This window comes from Syngnathoides biaculeatus, chromosome 10 (genome assembly GCF_019802595.1).
Source record: "Syngnathoides biaculeatus isolate LvHL_M chromosome 10, ASM1980259v1, whole genome shotgun sequence".
Classification (NCBI taxonomy): domain Eukaryota; kingdom Metazoa; phylum Chordata; class Actinopteri; order Syngnathiformes; family Syngnathidae; genus Syngnathoides; species Syngnathoides biaculeatus.
In genome coordinates this window covers 24,412,345-24,431,775 of record NC_084649.1, presented here as the reverse complement: position 1 = coordinate 24,431,775, position 19,431 = coordinate 24,412,345, and the positions used below count along the sequence as shown (strand labels likewise).

Sequence of the window (19,431 nt, the reverse complement as noted above, 5' to 3'; positions counted from 1 at the left end):
ACGGACAAGTCAAGTCCTCACAAAACCCCCGCTGACCCGCATCCAAACCCCCCCCCCCCCCCCCCACCCCCCCCACCCCGTCGTGCAGCTGACCAAACGTTGGGTCTGCGGGAGAGGACGCGGCGCTGGGCTGTCAGCTGGTCCGACGGGATTTAGGAGGCCTGAGCCCATCTTGCGCACGCACAGGAGACGCGAAGGCCGTTTGAACCTGCTCGGTGCTGACAGCTTGAGAACGTACGCGATTGTCCCGTTTGGATTGAACCAGAACCGAAACTCGATCGCGCCTCGAACGGCCCGTCTGTCACTTCTGAATTTGCTGCCGTCTAAACTTTGGCCAAATAATTTTGTGAGCGGCGGTAAAGCGTTGGCCTCACAGTTCTGAGAACCCGGGTTCGATCCTGGCTCCCCCTGTGTGGAGTTTGCATGATTTCCCCGTGCCTGCGTGGCTTTTCTCCGGGTGGGCACTCCGGTTTCCTCCCACATTCCAAAAACATGCAACATTAATTGGACACTCTAAATTGCCCCTAGGTGTGATTGTGAGTGCGATTGGCTGTTTGTCTCTGTGTGCCCTGCAATTGGCTGGCAACCAGTTCAGGATGTACCCCGCCACTTGCCCGTCGACAGCTGGGATCGGCTCCCTAACCCCGCGACCCTTGTGAGGATAAGCGGTTTAAGAAAATGATGGATGGATAGATGGATGGATGGATGGATGGAAGCAAGCACACAATCTCGAACGACAAGCTGCTGCTCAGCCTACTTCTACTTCCTAGTTTACCGGACACCGCCCCCCTCCGCTCTTAAAGGGGTACACACATAATTAACAGGAGCGATAGGCTCCTGTGCTCCCGCGACCCTCGTGAGGATAAGCGGATGGATAGATGAATTTTGTAAGCAGACTTATTTATTTTTTGTAAAAAAAAAAATATATCCATGAAGCAGATCAGAATAAAAGTACGGTTATTAGTTATAAAATTTAAGAAAAAAAACTGCCTCTCGGGTTGGAACGGACGAATTCAATAATTTTAATGGGAAAAATGTTTTAGTTCGCAAACATTTCAGTTCGGTTCAGAGCCCATCACATTTGTAAGATGAGGTCAGACTCTGAACAACATCCACACATCCAATATAATATCAGAGCTGACTGTTAGGGCGTGCGGCCGAGCTACACGTTGGAATGCTAAACGCTACAGATACGGCAATGCACTCTCAGCCTAGTGAACTCTACTACTAAATCGTACATTTTAAGCAAAAAATAACAATATTTTTAAAATTATTTGATTATATAAAGTATTTAAACTACACATGTATTTCCACTATGCAGTTTATTATCAGGAAAAGGTTTAAAAAAATGCTTTCAAAAGACACATTTTTTAGGTTTGGAATGCATTATTTCTTTTTTCCATCAATTGTAGTGGGAAATATCGATTCGGTTTTCCAATAAATCACTTCTCGAACCATTTTCTGGAATTGATATATTGTGTTGTATCAACCACAACGAGAAAAAACGGTGTGCCCTTAAAGCCGGGGGTCCGTTCGTGACCCACAGCCATTTTCGTCAGTGTGTCAAAACGTTAATAAGTTTGCATATGTGACATATCAGTGTGAGGCACAGAAACGTCGCGTTGGATTTTTGTTTTGTAGCTCTTGCATTGAATGTCGTTGGATTATGAAAATGTCTTCCCTTTTCCAAAATGTCTTCATGCAATTTGTCCCTTTCAAGTCCCAGCGATTCATCCTCAGCTCGTTAAGTCAAGTCGCGCTTTCTGTTTTCCGGCGGCGCGTTACAAATTTGCCGATGATGAAAAAGGCAAACACTCCGTTTGAATCGGCCGACGGTGAAATGTTCTTTTTTTTTTTTTAAATTTTGTTTCTTTTTTTTTTTTTTTTTCCCTCCCGCTCTTGTGAATGTTCCGGAACAGGCAGCGGTCCAGATCGGACGCTCCGTCGCTGACCTCTGCTGTCATCAGTCACGGCTGTTGACTCGCCCGTTAATGACTGACTGTCAAGATGACATCCGCCCAAACAAAGACTCGCCCCCCCCCCCATCCCCCTCGGAATGTCCGTATTTGCTCAAGTCCGACGTTTGCCGCGGATGGATTATGGGAATATGAGTTTCGGGGATGCGAAAGGGGGAGGGAGAGAAGTCGCTCACGCATATGCGATCTAAAGATTTGACTGGAAAAACCATAGCAACGAGCCAGTTGGGCCCCGAAGCGCAGCATCGGCGTTCAAAGCCCGAGTCAATACTTCTCGCCCGCTTTTCTTCCGCTGCTCTCCTGCGCTCCCGAGAACACAGAGCGGGGCACCTAACCCCGGGGCCGCATCATTCACTGCCCGCGGTCCCAAAAGGAGCAGAACCACGCACAAAGGCGACGGTCATTGCCATTCTCCACAGAACCCGGCGACCGTGAAAGCCGCATTTCAATCTCAAACGCACCCCTCCCCCTGCTCCTCTGCCCCGCCCCCTGCTGATAGGGATTGGGTCAGAGAGGGCCACCGTGGGATGCCTCCGAGGGGAGGAGTCCCGGGACGAGGGAGGATTGCTTTAAGGGTGGGGCTACGGAACAGGTTGATGTTTACTTGTCCAAAAGTCAAATAATAATGCGTATAACAGAATAATAAAACAATTCCTCGAAAAAGGGCGAGCGTGAGGCAATAAATGAGGCAAAATTATTTTAATTCACTTGATTCCTATATACTTATGTCATTATTGTGTGTTTTCATAAAGTAAAAATCAGACGACAAACATTTTTTGTTGGGTTTGTTGCAAGGCTGGAACGGATTAAAAGCAATTCCAAGCATTTCAATTGGGAAAGGCGATTTGATATATGTGGCGCAGCTGGTAAAGCGTAGGCCTCACACACGGGGTCGGGATCGAACCGGCTCCTCAGAACTGCGAGGCCAACGCTTTACCAGCTGACTCACTCCATCCATCCATTTCCTTAGCCACTTATCCTCACGAAGGTCGCAGGGAGTGGCGGAGCCTACCCCAGCTGTCAACGAGCAGGATGCGGGCGGGGTACACCCTGAACTGGTCGCCAGCCAATCGCAGGGCACATGGAGACAAACAGCCACACTCACAATGCCACCTAGGGGCAATTTAGAGTGTCCAATTAATGTCGCATGTTTTTGGGATGTGGGAGGAAATCAGCGTGCCCAACCGGAGGAAACTATTTAATACCCATTAGGTGACGAACTAATTAGAAGTGATGAAAATGGCTTGTTCTCTTTGATGATGCAACGTTAACGGGTCAATAATATTTTTTTTTTTTTGGGGGGGGGGTGTTTAAGACATGGGAATGTTTTTTTTTTACAGCGTAACAATTTTCAGCTTTTGTAACAACTTGACTAAAGAGTCCATAATGGGTTGTTGGGAAAAGAACAAGTGCCCCCCCCCCCCCCTCGCCCCTTCAACCCCTTTCGTCCCTTTTGTGGGCACAGCTATGCTATCATAGACGTTGACTAGAAAATGTGAACTGCGGGGGAGTGCGTGTGAGTGGGAGGCGGGGGGTGGGGGGTTAGGTGGGGGCGGGGGCGCATCTTTCTAATGCAAAGTGGCTTTCGTGAATGGACTAAAACGGGACATTCGGCCGTCTGGGAAAGCGCAGACAGAAAAACGTTGGCCGCACATTCCTGTCCCTGATTGAGATGTCGAGTCGTCGGTACGGAGAAATTCGTTCGCCTTAAATCCGAAATGAGCACATCTGGAAAAATAATGCGCACAACCCACTTCGCCGACCCCCCCCCCCCCCCTCTTAATCCTTTGGCATCTTTCCAGATGATCAATTTGTCAGCGGCCATTGTTTAGCGTGACACCGGCGAGATGGACCAACAAAGTCACCCCACCGCCTCCTTCGCACCCTCTGATCTCGTTCCAGCGTCGTATTGCCAAAAGGACGCTGACTTCAAGAGAATCACAACACCCCCCCCCCCCCCGACTGACGTTTTTGCCGCAGATTAACCACGATGAACTTCTTCTGTCGACGCTTTGTTTTGTCCCGACGCTAAGACGGTACCTTGTTGTAGTAGTTGACCTCCACCGCGTGCCACTGGCCGTCGCTCACGCCGCCGACGACGAAAGGGGAAACGGTGGTCTTGGTTTCACCTGTGGAAAGAAGCGAGGTCGATCATGGCGACGGATTATGACACACGAGCGCAAAATGTTCGAAACTAAAAAGTTCAAGATCAGGCGAAAATGCACCCTAAACTTGATTTGACCTTTTCTAAACTTCCGATCGTACATGTTCAGTGTGTTCGCTAACAAGTGTTGGATTTGGCAGCGGGTGAATAAATTGCCTGGTTGGATTCCGACCGGTCCGAGTATCGTCACGCTTTTGACATTTTGACATCATGAGACCGACACAGACACGTGCGACGTTCTTAGCTAGCGCTGGCTTGTCTGCCCCCCCCCCCCATGAAAAGACTTCTGATAGTTTCCTGAAGGGCCAAACTATGGAAGTAAATTTGAATTTGAATGAAAAATGCCACAGAAAAAAAATTCATGTTGTTAAAATTCACACACTTATTTCAAAGTGATCACATTTCCAATAGCTGTATTTCACTTTAACTTTTCAATGTTAACAAATTCACCATCTAAAAAAATTCAACCGTTAAAATTCCAACGCAATATTTTCAGTCTACAATTCGCTGTCGGAAATTCACCGCCTGGGTTACTTCGGGTCAGAACCGATCCAGCCAATCCAGTTACGCTTTCTTAGTCAGGTGATGTCACGTGACAAAGAAAGCGTAACTGCGATTGGCTGGTTGTTAGAGAGTGAATTACAGCCAGAGAGACTGAAAATATTGCGTATGAATTTTAAAGATTGCATTTTTTTAGATGGCGAATTTGTCAACATTGAAAAGTTAAAGTGAAATAGAGATATTGAAAATGTGATCACTTTGAAATCCCAATGTGACTTTTACAACATCAAATTTTTCCAGTGGGATTTTTCATTCAATTCCCGGCGGCACGTATTTACTTCCGCGCGAGACGCTTTTTATGAATATACAGAGATGATAAAAGTGTTTGTTACCTGCGGAGAAGGTGACCTGAATCTGCTCATTGATGATTTCCACGGCGATGAAGTCGTGTTTCTCGTTGAAGCGGCCGTTGTACACCAATAAACCGTCGGGCTCCTTAGTTGCAAATCTAGGACCAAAAACAAAATTGGAATTGCTAGGTTATCAATATCAATATCTTGCAAATGCATTACAATTCCCTCAGGTGTTACAGGAATTTCAATAAGGCCCTTATTTTGTATTGACTATTATTTGAAATGATTGGAAAAAAAAATATTATGAGGAACACCGGCGCAATTCAGCAAATTTCAATGCACGACGTTATTAATAAAATTCCTTTGTAACGATAACGATGCCCAGTTTTGATTGACGCCATCAGAGAAATCAATTTACAATATCACTGCGATTGCGGTCTGCAGGGTTAATAGCACGACAATATGACAAGTCGCGCGATAATTAATACATGATTTCTTTTCTATCACAGGCGGCACGATGGATCAGCTGGAAAAAGCGTTGGCCTCAAACTTCTGAGGACCCGGGTTCGATCCCGGCCCTCCCTCTGTGGAGTTTGCATGTTCTCCCCGTCCCTGCGTGGGTTTTCTCCAGGTGGGCACTCCGGTTTCTTCCCACATCCCAAAAACATGCAACATGAATTGGACACTAAATTGCCCATAGGTGTGATTGTCAGTGCGGCTGTTTGTCTTTATGTGCCCTGCGATTGGCTGGCGACCAGTTCAGGGTGTACCCCGCCTCCTGCCCGTTGACAGCTGGGATAGGGTGCAGCACTCCCCGCGACCCTCGTGAGGATAAGCGGAAAAGAAAATGGATGGATTTATATCACAGGTGTCAAACTCAATGCCCGGGGGCCTGATCCGGCCCGCCGCATGATTTTATGTGGCCCGCGAAGGCAAATCATGTGTATTGACTGCCATGATTTTTGTTCAAATTTGTACCAAAATTTAAAATTCTCACATCATAAATGATAACATTGAGGTGTTGTGAGTATCTTTCGAAGTTTCATGAAGGGAAATCTCGTCTCGTAATGAATCGTATTACTGCATTGTTATAAAGCTTCAGTCATTCTGGTTTTTAAGTCTCTTTTATTTAATTTATTGAATATTTATTTTAAAAAATGGAGAGTAACACTCGAAAAATGTTTTATTTTAAATCCAATGTAAGGAGTGCGAGCGCAGGACGACGATAAAGATTTTGCGCTTTACAGAGATGAAAATGCAAACATAGGAAATGATGAGATGAATGAATAAGCACACCGTGAGCGGAGGTGGGGGTTGTGGGGGGGGGGTGGGGGGCTGGGCGGTGGTGGTGGTGGTGGGGGGGGGGCGTGGGGCTACAGCAGAGAGGTGGCCTGAGAAAAAGAAAGGAAGTGTGCCATGAATAGCGATTGGCACATTAGACAACACAGAGACGAGAAAATCTAGGCCGAAGTCAAAGTTGGGGGGGGGGGGGGTGTCATTATTTCCGCATGGACGGCGAAGCGGGAAGGAAGACGAGCAGATGTTTGCATCTGGATCACGTCCATGATACATAAACGTACATCGTAATAATATACGGTAATGCAATCCAAGCAAAGCTGAACTGACAAAAAAAACAAAATGCAAACACACAAACAAGACAGAATGTAAATTTGAGAACGTTCACGGTGCGGATTGCAAAAATTGAGACTCAAAAATTGGGCACAAACATTGCTGAGATGATGAAATAATTCATGTATTAAACTGCCTTATAGGCTCCTTTCCAGGCCGACGTCTGCCATAAATTAACGATTCATTTCAGTTCTTTTTCTGTGAAGCTGTTATATGATTTTGTATCTGGACAGTTATTCATCCATCCATCCATCCATCCATCCATTTTCTTAGCCGCCTATCCTCACAAATGTCGCGGGGAGTGCTGGAGCCAATCCCAGCTGACAACAGGGAGGAGGCGGGGGACACCCTGAACTGGTCGTCAGCCAATCGCAGGGCACATGGAGACTGACAACCGCAGTCACAATCCTTATCCTCACAAGGGTCGCGGGGAGTGCTGGAGCCTATCCCAGCTCTCAACGGGGAGAACGCGGGGTACACCCTGAACTGGTTGCCAGCCAATCGCAGGGCACATCGAGACAAACAACCGCACTCGCAATCACACCTTGGGGCAATTTAGAGCATCCAATGAATGTTGCATGTTTTGGGATGTGAGAGGACACCAGAGTGCCCACCCAGAGAAAACCCACACGGGGACATGCAAACTCCACACAGGTGGGTCTGGGATTTAACCCGGCACCTCAGAACTGTGAGGCCAACGCTTTCCAGCTGGACCCACCTATGTAGAATTTGCATGTTCCCCCCGTGCCTGCGTGGGTTTTCTCCGGGTGGACACTCCGGTTTCCTCCCACGTCGCAAAACATGCAACATTAATTGGACACTCTAAATTGCCCCAAGGTGTGATTGTGCGTGCGACTGTTGTCTGTCTCTATGTGCCCCGCGATTGGCTGGCAACCAATTCAGGATGTACCCGGCCTCCTGCCCGTTGACAGCTGGGATTGGCTCCGGCACTCGCCGCGACCCTCGTGAGGATAAGCGGCAAGGAAAATGGATGGATGGATGAATAAATGGATGTTTATTTTTTTTTCACTGATTGTTCCTAGTTAGTGTTCATCCTCCTTTTGTGATAATGACATTTGTCAAGAAGCGTAGCTTCCACTTCTCCAGTAAGGATTGCTCGAGGGCACCGCAACAGTCGTTAGGAAACAGACTAGCATCCCTTCAAGAACTAGTTCAAATCCTTCGTGGTGAGCTCCGGCTGAGTTGAATCCCCGACCTTGTTATCTTTACAGCATCGCGCAGCTGACGCAAACCACGAGGCCAACTAGGACATTCGGGTTTGGATCCCGAACGCAGCTGCGGCGTCTTCTCGAGATGTACGTGACGCTGTTGGTGCGCAAACGCAAAAACTGAATCGCTACCTTTGCCGCAATGAGAATATCGCGGAAAACGACGGTCGCAGAATTCGTAAAACCACCTCGATACATTTCGAATACATACACACAAAAACTAAAATAATAATTTGGACTCTCTCACAAAGCAGCCCCGTTCTCGTCTCGGACGTATCACTTTGAAACGCTGCGGAACCTCGAGGCCACCCCGGGGCTCTCGGGACTATGAGAGTAATCAGCCGCGAGTAACCACGCACATCACTTTGTGTCGCGTCAGGCGCTCATCAGTAAAAAAAAAAAAAAAAAAAACAGTCTGCCCTTATGCGGGGAACCATGTCACGCAACGCCAGAATGCTGCGATGCCTACGACGTGTGCGGTGACGAGGAATAAAGGAAGGGGTTGAGGGGGGGTCGCAGTACTGTATCCAACGTACAGTACATGTGCTGTAGCACGGGAACACGGCACGACCGCTGGATGGATTTTTTTATGAAATATTTGTGCTGCTTCCTCAATATGGAGTCAGCAGTTGGATGCATCTGGGCATTTTCCAATCCGAGCGAGGAAAAGTCTAATGGAAGACGGACGGATGAATGAAGGAATATGTATTACAGTACACACAGTAGACTAGTGGGTAGCAGTTGTGAGAGTTGGGGATCGAGTCTTGGGGAGAGTTTTGATGCTCTCTCTGAGCTTGTTTGGGTTTTCGAAGGGTACTCCAGCTTCTGCACACTTTTCTAAAAAAACATGCGGTGTTAAATTCATTTTTGTCGAGGACCACATTTACTTACGGTTCCCGTCGGAGGGCCGTCACGACTGTCAAACCGTAAAAATCTTTAACCGCTTCATCAAATTTACACAAGAAATTTATGAACTCGTTTTGGAATGAGTAATCGAGAGCAACTATTGTTTGGTAACGCAAAAAGGCTTGCAATATCTCAATGTTATCACATACGTTATGACAATTTTAAATTTTGGTACAGATTTGAACAAAAATCCTGGAAGTTGATACACATGATTTGCCTTCGAGGGACACATAAAATCATGCGGCGGGCCGGACCTGGCCCCCGGGCCTTGAGTTTGACACCTGTGGTGTAAATGGTTATTTTGTTTAGTACGTGAGAGGAAGCTGGAGTACCCGGGGAAAACTCACACAAGCGTGGGGAGAATATGCAAACTCCATACGGGAAGGCCAAACCCGAGACCGGATCTCACTCCAGAAATCGTTTTGGGTGAGGGGCAAGAGAAGATCCAAAAATTGTGATTGGATTTTTACTATGGATGCTGGACAGTGTCAATTCTAATATGAAATTTCTTTTTGGGTTGAGAAAGTATAAAATACGTCAAGATGAGCAGAAAGTTAGGGTATGCTCGCTTTCAATCAGTCGGTGTTGATCCGATAAAACTTTTTGTAAAACCAAATTTTTTTACTGCAGGTGAGCAAAAAGGATGTGTAAAGAATGCAACGCGTGGCCCGGTGTAAACAAGATTCTGATCCGTCCATCTTAAGACAAGTTGTTCCTGGGCGAAACCTGATCAGCGTCAGCGCTACTTGTTCTCCCGTACATACGTCGGCCCTTCTCTGATCTGCCGCTGAACTTTAGAGCACTTTGCAAACTGGTTGGGCCAGTTCGGCATCAAAACAAACAAACAAAAAAAAAGAGAGATAAAAGACGGTCATCCGAGCCGGGCTTAAAGAAGGGCCGAACCCAGGAGGATCACAAGCGGGGTATTATTTTCAGAGGCCGGGTCGCAGGGGGAACTAGTTTCATCAGGGATTCCCAGACTTCCCTTTCCCCGCCCGTTTCTTGCAGCTCTTCCCGGGCCGACCGAGAGACATGGTCTCTCCGGTGTGTCCTGGGTCGTCCTCCGGGTCTCTTTCCGGTGGGACATGCCCGGAACACCTCACCAGGGAGGAGTCCAGGAGGCATCCGGATCAGACGCCCCAGCCGCCTCATCTGGCTCCTCTCATTAGACTGCGTATTTAAGTTTTCAAGCGTTTTTGTAACTGCCATTGGGTAGTTTCTAGTACCCGGAGTTAGTGAGTTGCATTCACTGACAGCAGGAATCTCCACCACTGAAAATAGCGTAGTTTTGGGCTATCCTCGTCACAGTTTTTCTGTGCCACCTCAGTTTAAGTCCTAGTTCATAGTTTGTCTCCCAGTCATCTGACCTGGCTTCAGGGTTTTCGGATCCCGCCTTTGCTTACCGTTTTGTGCCTCTGCCTTCTCGGACCGCTTACACCGTGCATGACCTCAGCTTTGAATAAAACTACGTCGAACATCATGTCCTCGTCTTGAAGTCCTGCATTTGGGTCCAACCTCGCATCGGAGGTTGGTGACAATAGGTGAGGGTGTGAACTGGTAAATTGAGAGCTTCACCTTTTCGACTTCACCACAACGGATCGATACAAAGTTGATACAAGACCCCAAGATACTTGAACTCCTCCACTTGGGGCAGGATTCTCATCCCCGACACATGGTACACATGGCACGCCACCCCTTTTCCGAGGACCACGGTCTCCGATTCGGAGGTGCTGATTCTCATCCCAGTCGCCTGCGAACCGCTCCAGCGAGCGTTGATTTCATCATCAATTCCATGATATGAAGGAATAGCAAACATGCTAAGAAGTAAATTTGGAGGATAATAAAATAACTTCCACCATTACGTTGACTGCAGGATCTCGACTCTAAAAAAAATACAGTTTTTCCTCCCGTCCAGTCGCCATTAACTTGTAAGCACAGCACACTGATTTACGTGCTCGATCGGTCAGCGGCGGTTCCGCACTCGTTTTTCGGTCAGGTGCAGGAATGTGACGCCGCAGTGGCTCGACAGAAGAGTGCCGATGCTCGACGGTACCCTGAGAGTTGCGCGGAGGCGGACGAGCAACGAGTCACGTTGCGCGAAAAGGCAGTCGAGGGGATGCAGGTAAAACACGTGATATGGAGAAGATCAGAAACGGGATGCGGTACGTGCCAACGTGGGTGATGCGGGTGACGCATAACGGAGCTTTTGCGGGTGATGTGGGTGAGGAAGTTATTTACGTAACCCAGGTGAAGGTGCGCAGTCGGCGATGTTGATGACGCAGGTGCTCCGGGTGATAAAGGGCAGGCAAATACATATTTACCGTGTGTTATGGATTGTTGTCCTGCTGCAGAACCCGAAAGTGTGCTGTAGTTTGTGGTCAGGAAAGTAAAGAGTATGCCGTGATTCCCGGCCTACAGAGCGCACCTGGTTCTAAGCCTCCCCCGGTACATTTGTAAAGGAAATACCGTTTGGTACATACGTAGGCCGCAGCCGTGTTAAAGCTGCATGAAACATGAGATATTCACAAAGAAAGATGGGACACAGAGAGTTTAACGCTAACGCTAATGCTAACAGGGCCGGACCGGTAAAAAGTCACTTCCTCGGCACATATATTCCCCAGGTCTCACTCTTACCTCTTCCGCTCGAGTGCACCCTCGCGGCCGTTGGAAAAAATGCACAAATTAGCCGCATCGCCGCATAAACCGCGGGGCTGAAAGCGTGTGAAAATAAATTGCGGTTTATTGGCCGGAAAATACGGTTTCATCAACCAGGTTCTGAAGGAGCAAAGCACCTCCAGAACCATCAGACTACATTTGACTGTTGGGTGGTGTGAGGCTTTTTTTTTTTTTTTTTTTCCATGCAAAAACATACACCTCCCAAAAAGTTCAACTTTCTTCTTATTGGTCCATAGACCAGGGGTCACCAACACGGTGCCCGCGGGAGAATGGCAGCCCGCGAGGACCATATAAGGCGCCCGTGAGGTATGTTCTAAAAATACCATAGGCCACAAATTTTTACCATTATTTGCGCTTTAAATTCTGAATCTGACTAGCTTATGTGAATCAAAATTTTAAAATGACCTGTAATGTCATTTACTACAATAAAGTTAAAAAAAAAAAAAAAAATTGTGTACGTGTACGTGTAATGAACTGAGTCTGAAATTTGCCGCAAACAGGTCACGTAGCCCCTTTATCGGTGCTCACGAAGCAGCCCTCAGCCTCAAAAAGGTTGGTGAGCCCTGCCATAGATTATTGAATTGTAGAATAAAGCTAGCTTTTTGGTCAACAGTCATTTTTGAGACAATTAAGGGAGCCTGTTTGTGCTTTTGGGTTCATTTTTATAATCTGACCACTCCTGGGAAGTTTAGGCACTGTTCCATCTTTAGATTATTTGAGGATAATGGCTTACACTGTGGTTCACTGGAATCCCAAAGATTTCCGAAATTGCATTCTAATCCGTTCCAATGACTTTATCTTCCGTCTATTCTTGAATTTCTTTGGATCATGGCATTTTGTTGCAGTTTTCTTTGAGCCGACTTCATTTTGAGAAACGGGTCATATTTAAGTGATTTTCTTCACCGTAGATGATATACATAATGACGTAGGTGACACATATTACATGTGATGGAGCTGCTACAGGAAACGCGAGTGATATAAATTGTGCGGCGCGAGCGTCGCAACTCACGTGAGCGAGAAGGTGAAGTGGAAGCGCTGGCGGAGGCCCTTGAAGGTGACGAAGGAATTCGGCGGGAAGTTGCGCGTGGTCATCTCGCAGTACGGCTTCTCGTAGGCGCCCGTCGGACACTCGCACTTGAAGCCGCCCGCCAGGAGGTTGACGCACACCCCGCCGTTCTTGCAGACGCCCGGAGCGCATCGGCCCGAGCGGGACGACAGCTCGCAGCGCTCTCCTGGAACAAAATGATGTTCGACTGCATTACGGTCATACAGGAACTGACGCCAACGCTCGATGACTTCAGGCAGGGTACACCTGGGACTGGTCGCCACCCAATCGCAGGTCATTATGCGTACAAACACTTTTGTTTTGGGAGCCACTCAAACCCTCACTTGATTTTCGAGTGCGATTGATTAATTTTCTCGATGTGCCCTGCGATTAGCTGGCAACCAGTTCAGGGTGTACCCCGTCACCTGCCCGCAGTTAGCTGGGATAGCCTCCGAGACTCCCGCAACCCTTGTGAGGATAAGCGGCTCAGAAAATGGCTGGATGGATTACTGCTAACGGGACTGTAAACCAGGGGTGTCAAACTCATTTTTTGTGCTTGCGGTTTCCCTCAAAGGGCCGCCGTGGTTGTGAAACGATAAAAATCATCATATTTACACATGAAATTTATGAACCAGTTTTGGAATCAGAAATCTAGGGTAATGGGTTTTTCCAACTCTTGTTGCTTGGTAACACAAAAATGCTTGTAATACCTCAGTGTTATCATTTATCATATGATCATTTGAAATTTTGGTACAGATTTGAACAAAAAAAAAAAAAAAATCATGGAAGTTGATACACACGATTTGCCTCTGCGGGCCACATAAAATCATGTGGCGGGCCAGATCTGACCCCCGCGCCTTGAGTTTGACACCGGTTCTGTAAATGCAGCCATCCATCCATTTTCTTTGCCGCTTATCCTCACGAGGGTCACGGGGAATGCAACAACAGTTGCGCCCACTATCACACCTAGGGGCAATTTAGACTGTCGAACTGATGTTGCCGCAGTGCCCACCCGGAGAAAACCCACACAGGCACGGGGAGAACATGCAAACCCCACACAGGGAGGTCCGGGATCGAACGCGGGACCTCAGAAACGTGAGGCTAACAATTTCCAGCTGAGGCAGCGTGCCGCCCCCGTAATCCACATATCATTTTAATTTTACCATGTGACTACTTGGATACTAATACTGGACTTCCTCCCACCGATGACTTGGCCTTCCCGACAGGGTTTTATGTGCCCTATTGGGAAGTCTGGCTCCCCGCCGCTAATCTGTCGCGTTACGTTGCCAGGTGAGCGCGGCAGCAGGTCGCAGAGCTCCGGGCGGCAAACGCGCAGCATCGCCCGATCCATTATTCAAACGGGTCGACGTAAGCGACGAGCGCGTGCGAGCGGACGCTCGCTGCCGACGTCAATCCGAAAGTGGCAAATGGGCGGAAGACGCGAGACGCTCTTTATTGTTGGCGTGATGCGTGCGTGAAAGATCAATGCCGATGTTAAATTATGAATTTAAGAACAAATAAAATCTCATTTCGCTACTCACCGAAGAAATCAAATTGAGCCGAGAATATTTATTAAAGAGTCAATATTCATGCATGATAAATTCAAGTGCACCGAGAAGTAGTCAACAAATAGTGTGTTGTTGCTGTCGAGTGGAATCCTCACAACGCCAAAAAAAAAGAAGAAAAAAAAATGGCATCGTGCCACCATAAATTCTTCACAAAAGCAAACAACTGTGGTTAAATTTATCTTCACAAATAATTTTTCTTTAAAAAACAAAAAAAAAACAAACAAAAAAAAACCTCGCAAACAGCACTTCAAATTTGGCTTTACACAATCAGGATTTTTGGGGCTGATCAGCGAGTTAAAGAAAAAAAAAAACAAAAACAAAAAAAAAAAACAACAACCCGATCACAAGACCTGTTCATTGACTGCACAGGTGTCAAACTCAAGGCCCGGGGGCATGATCTGGCCCGCCGCATGATTTTGTGTGACCCGCAGAGGCAAATCATGTGTATCAACTTCCATGATTTTTTTTATTCAAATCTGTAACAAAATTCCAAATTGTCATATCATAAATGATAACATTGAGCTATTATAAGCATTTTTTTGTGTTACCAAACAATCGTTGGAAAAACACATTACCCTAGATTTCTGATTCCAAAACTTATTCATAAATTTTATGTGTAAATACGATGAAGCGGTTAAAGAGTTTTATCATTTCACAACCACTTTGAGGGAAACCGCAAGTACAATGCGGCCCGTGACAAAAATGAGTTTGACGCCCTGGATTTACTGCACATACTAGTGCACTTAATTCCATGCAAAAAAAAAATTATATTTACAATAAATAATGTATCCTTGTTCATCTCATCGTCAAATGTGATTTCCTTCCTTCTATCCATTTTAATCAAAACTGCCTCATTCCATTGTATCTATTTTATTCTGTTTTTTTTTGTAAATAACATCCAGACTTTGGATCTTGAGGCGACATAACGGCGCACTGCTCCCGCGGAGTTCGGAAAAATTGTAATTTTCTCAGACAGTTCGAGAAACTCGAGACTTTTAAATGTCACATGTGTGACTTATACTGTACCCACCTCTGTTTATAAAAAAATAAAAATAAAATAAACAGGAAAAACGTCTCGGATAACTGAGATTAAGATGCAGCAGTGGATATTTCATCAGAGACGGAGAAGCTCACAGGGCGTCGTCAGGTTGCTAGGTAACGGGAGCGCCGGCATCCCTCTGGACTCACCAGAATTACAACCCAGCGCGAGTTTAATTACAGCAGATAATAATGAGGACATGAGGTCATTGTAGGGATGTGCAGCTCCAGATTGGAACACGAGCGTTATGCGCATAACTGCTGGGGCACCTTTGGCACCCCCCCCTTTTTATTTTTGTGAAAATACTTCATTAATATTTCAGTATTGCGTCTATTTTGTGCCTTTAAGAGTTGCAGTAATGTTGTGAACTGTACGGAGGTCGCTCGGTTGACTCAAAGCTATGGCGAGTCTGTATGTGAGCGTGTAGCCGTGAGCTGTGGCTCACAGCAGCGCCGCATAAGCTGCGTCCAATTTTTTTTTTTTGTCAGCCCCGAAGCAAACTCGATTTTTTTTCACGAGGTGGCAATTTTTAATTTTAACAGAACATTTCTGAAGTTGCAGTCGTTAAAATGTCCCATTGCGCTGGCCATACGCAGTCGCACGTTTCTATAGCATGTAGCGAGCGCTAGCAGCAGTGCTTGGCGTTAACAGTCGAAGAACCCGGCAAGTACCACGCCTCGTTGACAAATGTACTTCGATTGGTAAATATTTCTACCATCTGGTCTCTTGAGTAAAACTAACACCCCCCCCCCCCCCCGCCCCAGACATGGACAATATACTGAACAGGCTGTTAAAAAAAATATATATTTCTCTGGTTCTATTTTATTTCTTATTAGCTGTCAATCAAAAAATGAAACAATAATTGCGACATACACTACATTAATGACATTGCAGTGTAGAAGGGGGGTCAAACGGGTTTTTCTCAGGGGCCACATTGTTGTTCTGGTTTCCCTCAGAGGGCCATTATGACTCTGCAACAAAAAATATTTCATCATCTCATCATATTTACTGTACATCATCAATTTATGAACTAGTTTTGGAATCAGAAATCAAGGGTAATGCGTTTTTCAACTGTTCACGTTTGGTAATATGTCAACTCTATCATTTTTGAAATTTTGGGACCGATTTTTCCAAGAATCATAGAAATTGACACTCTAGCTTTGGCTTAGGGCGCCACGGTGGCTCAGCTGGTATATTGTTGGCCTCACAGTTCTGAGGTCCCGGGTTCAATCCCGGACCCGCCTGTGTGGAGTTTACACCTTCTCCCCGTCCCTGCGTGGGTTTCCTCCGGGTGGGCACTCCGGTTTCCTCCCACATCCCAAAAACATGCAACGTTAATTGGACACTCTAAATTGCCCATAGGTGTGATTGTGAGTCCGACTGTTTGTCTCGATGTGCCCTGCGATTGGCTGGCAACCAGTTCAGGGTGTCCCCCGCTTCCTGCCCGTTGACTGCTGGGATAGGCTGCAGCACTCTCTGCGACTCCTCTGAGGATAAGCGGCTAAGAAAATGGATGGATGGATTTGGCTTTTTCGCCGGCCACATAAAATCAAGTGGCGGTCCTGACCTGGCCCCCGGGCCTTGAGTTTGACACCCGTTCAGTATAGAGTCAGTAGGACCGACAGAATTTAGTCTACCTTGTATCTTTTTATCTACGGTGAGTCATCTGTTGAATTATTACTAGCCAGGAATAGTTTTTTTGTTTTTGTTTTGGATTCATATTGAAGTGGTTATCATAATTTGGCAGCGGTGTGAAGTTCTGAATCCATCCGAAGGCCATAAATGAATTTTGGATGAAAGTAGGAATGCAAGCAGTATGCCAGCACACGACGAAGAACGTGACGCTTGCGCCTTCCCAACTCGCGAATGTTCTCGTTCCTTCGCTCGGTCGCGATTCAGACTAACGGCAACAAATTTGCACTCTGTCACTTCGGGAAAGCGCATGAATGCTCACTGGTATGAAAAGCCCATCCGACCGTTTTCTGAGCCGCTTATCCTCACGAGCGGCGCGGGGAGTGCCGGAGCCTATCACGGCTGTCGTCGGGCAGGGGGCGGGCCACGCCCTCAACTGGTTGCCAGCCAATCGCAGTGCTATGAAAATGTTTCGTTTTTTTTTAAATTCCAAATACATTTCCACTTTACATTTTTCTCCCCCCAAAAATCCCATCACACTCTCCACACATTGGGCATATTCAAAACCCATTTCATCCCCCCCCCCACTTAATACTCGCTTAATATAAATATTTTACAACACATATACATTATAAATTCAGATGTCACCACTTGACTAATACTTTCCTAAAAAAATGGACTAAATGGCGCATTCATTAATTATGAATTCCTAATTATTCAATTATCCCTCCAGGTATCCGTCCATTTCCTCAGCCGCTTATCCTCACGAGGGTCGCGGGAGGGCTGGTGCCTATCCCAGCTGTCAACAGGACAAGAGGCGGGTGGGGTACGCCCTGAACTGGTTGCCAGCCAATCGCAGGGCACATCGAGGCATTTGTTCACACTCACAATCACACCTCGGGGCAATTTAGGGTGTCCAATTGATGTTGCGTGTTTTTGGGATGTGGGAGGAAACCGGAGTGCCCACCCGGAGAAAAGCCACGCACAAACTCCACACAGGCGGGGCCGGGATCGAACCCGGGTCCTCAGAAAAGTGAGGCCAATGATTTGCCAGCTGAACCACCATTCAATTAATATACAGTAAATAAACATGTAACAACAGATCAAATTATCTGTAGCGAGGATTAATTTATCAATGATCTTTAACGAGTAATAAGGGGAATACAACAAAATCTCTTGACTTCTGCTGTTTGTAAGAGATACATTATTAACGGATTATAACTGACATTGTTACGTAATGCTGGTATTATTGTAGTTGATGTTGGCTCAGTGGCTCGCCCTCGCCCTCGCACCCCCGTTCGATGCCCAACCCTGCCCCACTCCGGCCCCGCTGCCAACCCATCTTCTATCTTATTACCCGATTACTTTTTTTTTTTTTTTTTTTAAAGATGTAAGGCCATTATCTCTCTTTTGTACAAAACAACTCAGACGATGAAGAGTGCTACAATTTCTTCTCTCCGTTTTTTTTTTTTTTTTCTCCTCTCCATCGCCACCATCTGGCAAACGCCTACGGTCCAACAGATCCACCCCCCCCCCCTTCCACACACCCATTCACACATCCATGCGCCACAACCGCAGAACTATCCCTCGGCTCGTTCAGCACGCTTTAATTGCAGCACTTAGCGACGTGAACCGCAAAAGGTGAGCGAGCGCTCGGATCAACTCAAACCCGAAGTCGCCTGACACCGTATTAAACCTGCGTGAGTGACCGGGACAGGTCTGACGGCTTCAACGACCCCCCCCCCCCACGCCCCCCACCCCGCCCGACACCCACCCCTCCACTTTTCCACGAACTCTTAAAAATAGCCAACTGTGCCGCTTCCAGTGCAAACGAGAAAAATCCGCCCACTTTCACCCACTCGCATGACAAGTCCCGTTAAAAGCGCCCGCAGTTCTGCTCCCGACACCCACGGCCGAGCACGGGAAGACGCGAGTGCCACTCAACCCGGCGGCGGCGGCGGGGCCCACGCGTTCGGACGCTATTTCGGGTGCCGCGCCGGGTGGAAAGGAAACCTCGGAAAGCTTGGGGGGAAAGAAGAACGTCAGTCGGCGACGCGCTTTTCGTTCGGGTGAGAAATGGATGACGCTGCTGTTCTACTTAGCAACAGAGAATGAAAATGGACTCGTTAACATCTGCAAGTAATAAATAAGATCTTTATAAAATCAAATTAAACCCTGCTCCTAAACTTCTAGCCTTACTACCGTTCAACCTGGTCTCTTGGATGCAGAATATACCAACCTTTCTCCTAATCATCATGTCAACCAACTCTTGACCTTGTCCCGTCATAGTGCCAACATTCAAAGTCCCTACATTCAGTTATCGGCTCTGTGCCTTCCTCTTCTTCTTCTGCCGACTAAGCCACTTTCCTCCTTCTATCATAGTACAGTATATCTTCAGAGCAGAAAATAGGTTCTAAAATATAATTCCAACCACAGAAAGAGAAAGAAGGGAAGCAGCTTTGCTAGCGTTAAGGAATTTTTAAAATTTTTTTAAAAAAAAGAAGCAGGTCAGGATTTTTTTTCTGACAGTATCAATCCAAAATGGGCATTATTATTTTCGCAAAGGCAGGCTCTATTGTTAGAAAAAAATAGTACGCAGTATCGTGAATGTGTACATAATGCTGGTGGTAAGAATATGGCAATACGTGGATTTTATACCCCAAATGGCGGATAAACAGACCCCGCAAGTACGCCGCTTCAAAGGGTACAAATC

The 19,431-nt window shown here is 46.8% G+C and overlaps 1 protein-coding gene across 1 annotated transcript in view; it reads right to left on the bottom strand.

Annotated features, from left to right (window-relative positions):
- The window catches only part of celsr2 (cadherin, EGF LAG seven-pass G-type receptor 2), a 72,677-nt gene that overhangs the window by 26,214 nt on the left and 27,032 nt on the right, over positions 1-19,431 (bottom strand). The window contains exons 3-5 of the mRNA XM_061832117.1: positions 12,444-12,666; positions 5,034-5,149; positions 4,017-4,105 (exon numbers count right to left, since the gene is read on the bottom strand). Of these exons, the coding sequence (XP_061688101.1) occupies positions 4,017-4,105; positions 5,034-5,149; positions 12,444-12,666 (428 nt within the window). The remainder of the gene's footprint in view (positions 1-4,016; positions 4,106-5,033; positions 5,150-12,443; positions 12,667-19,431) is intronic.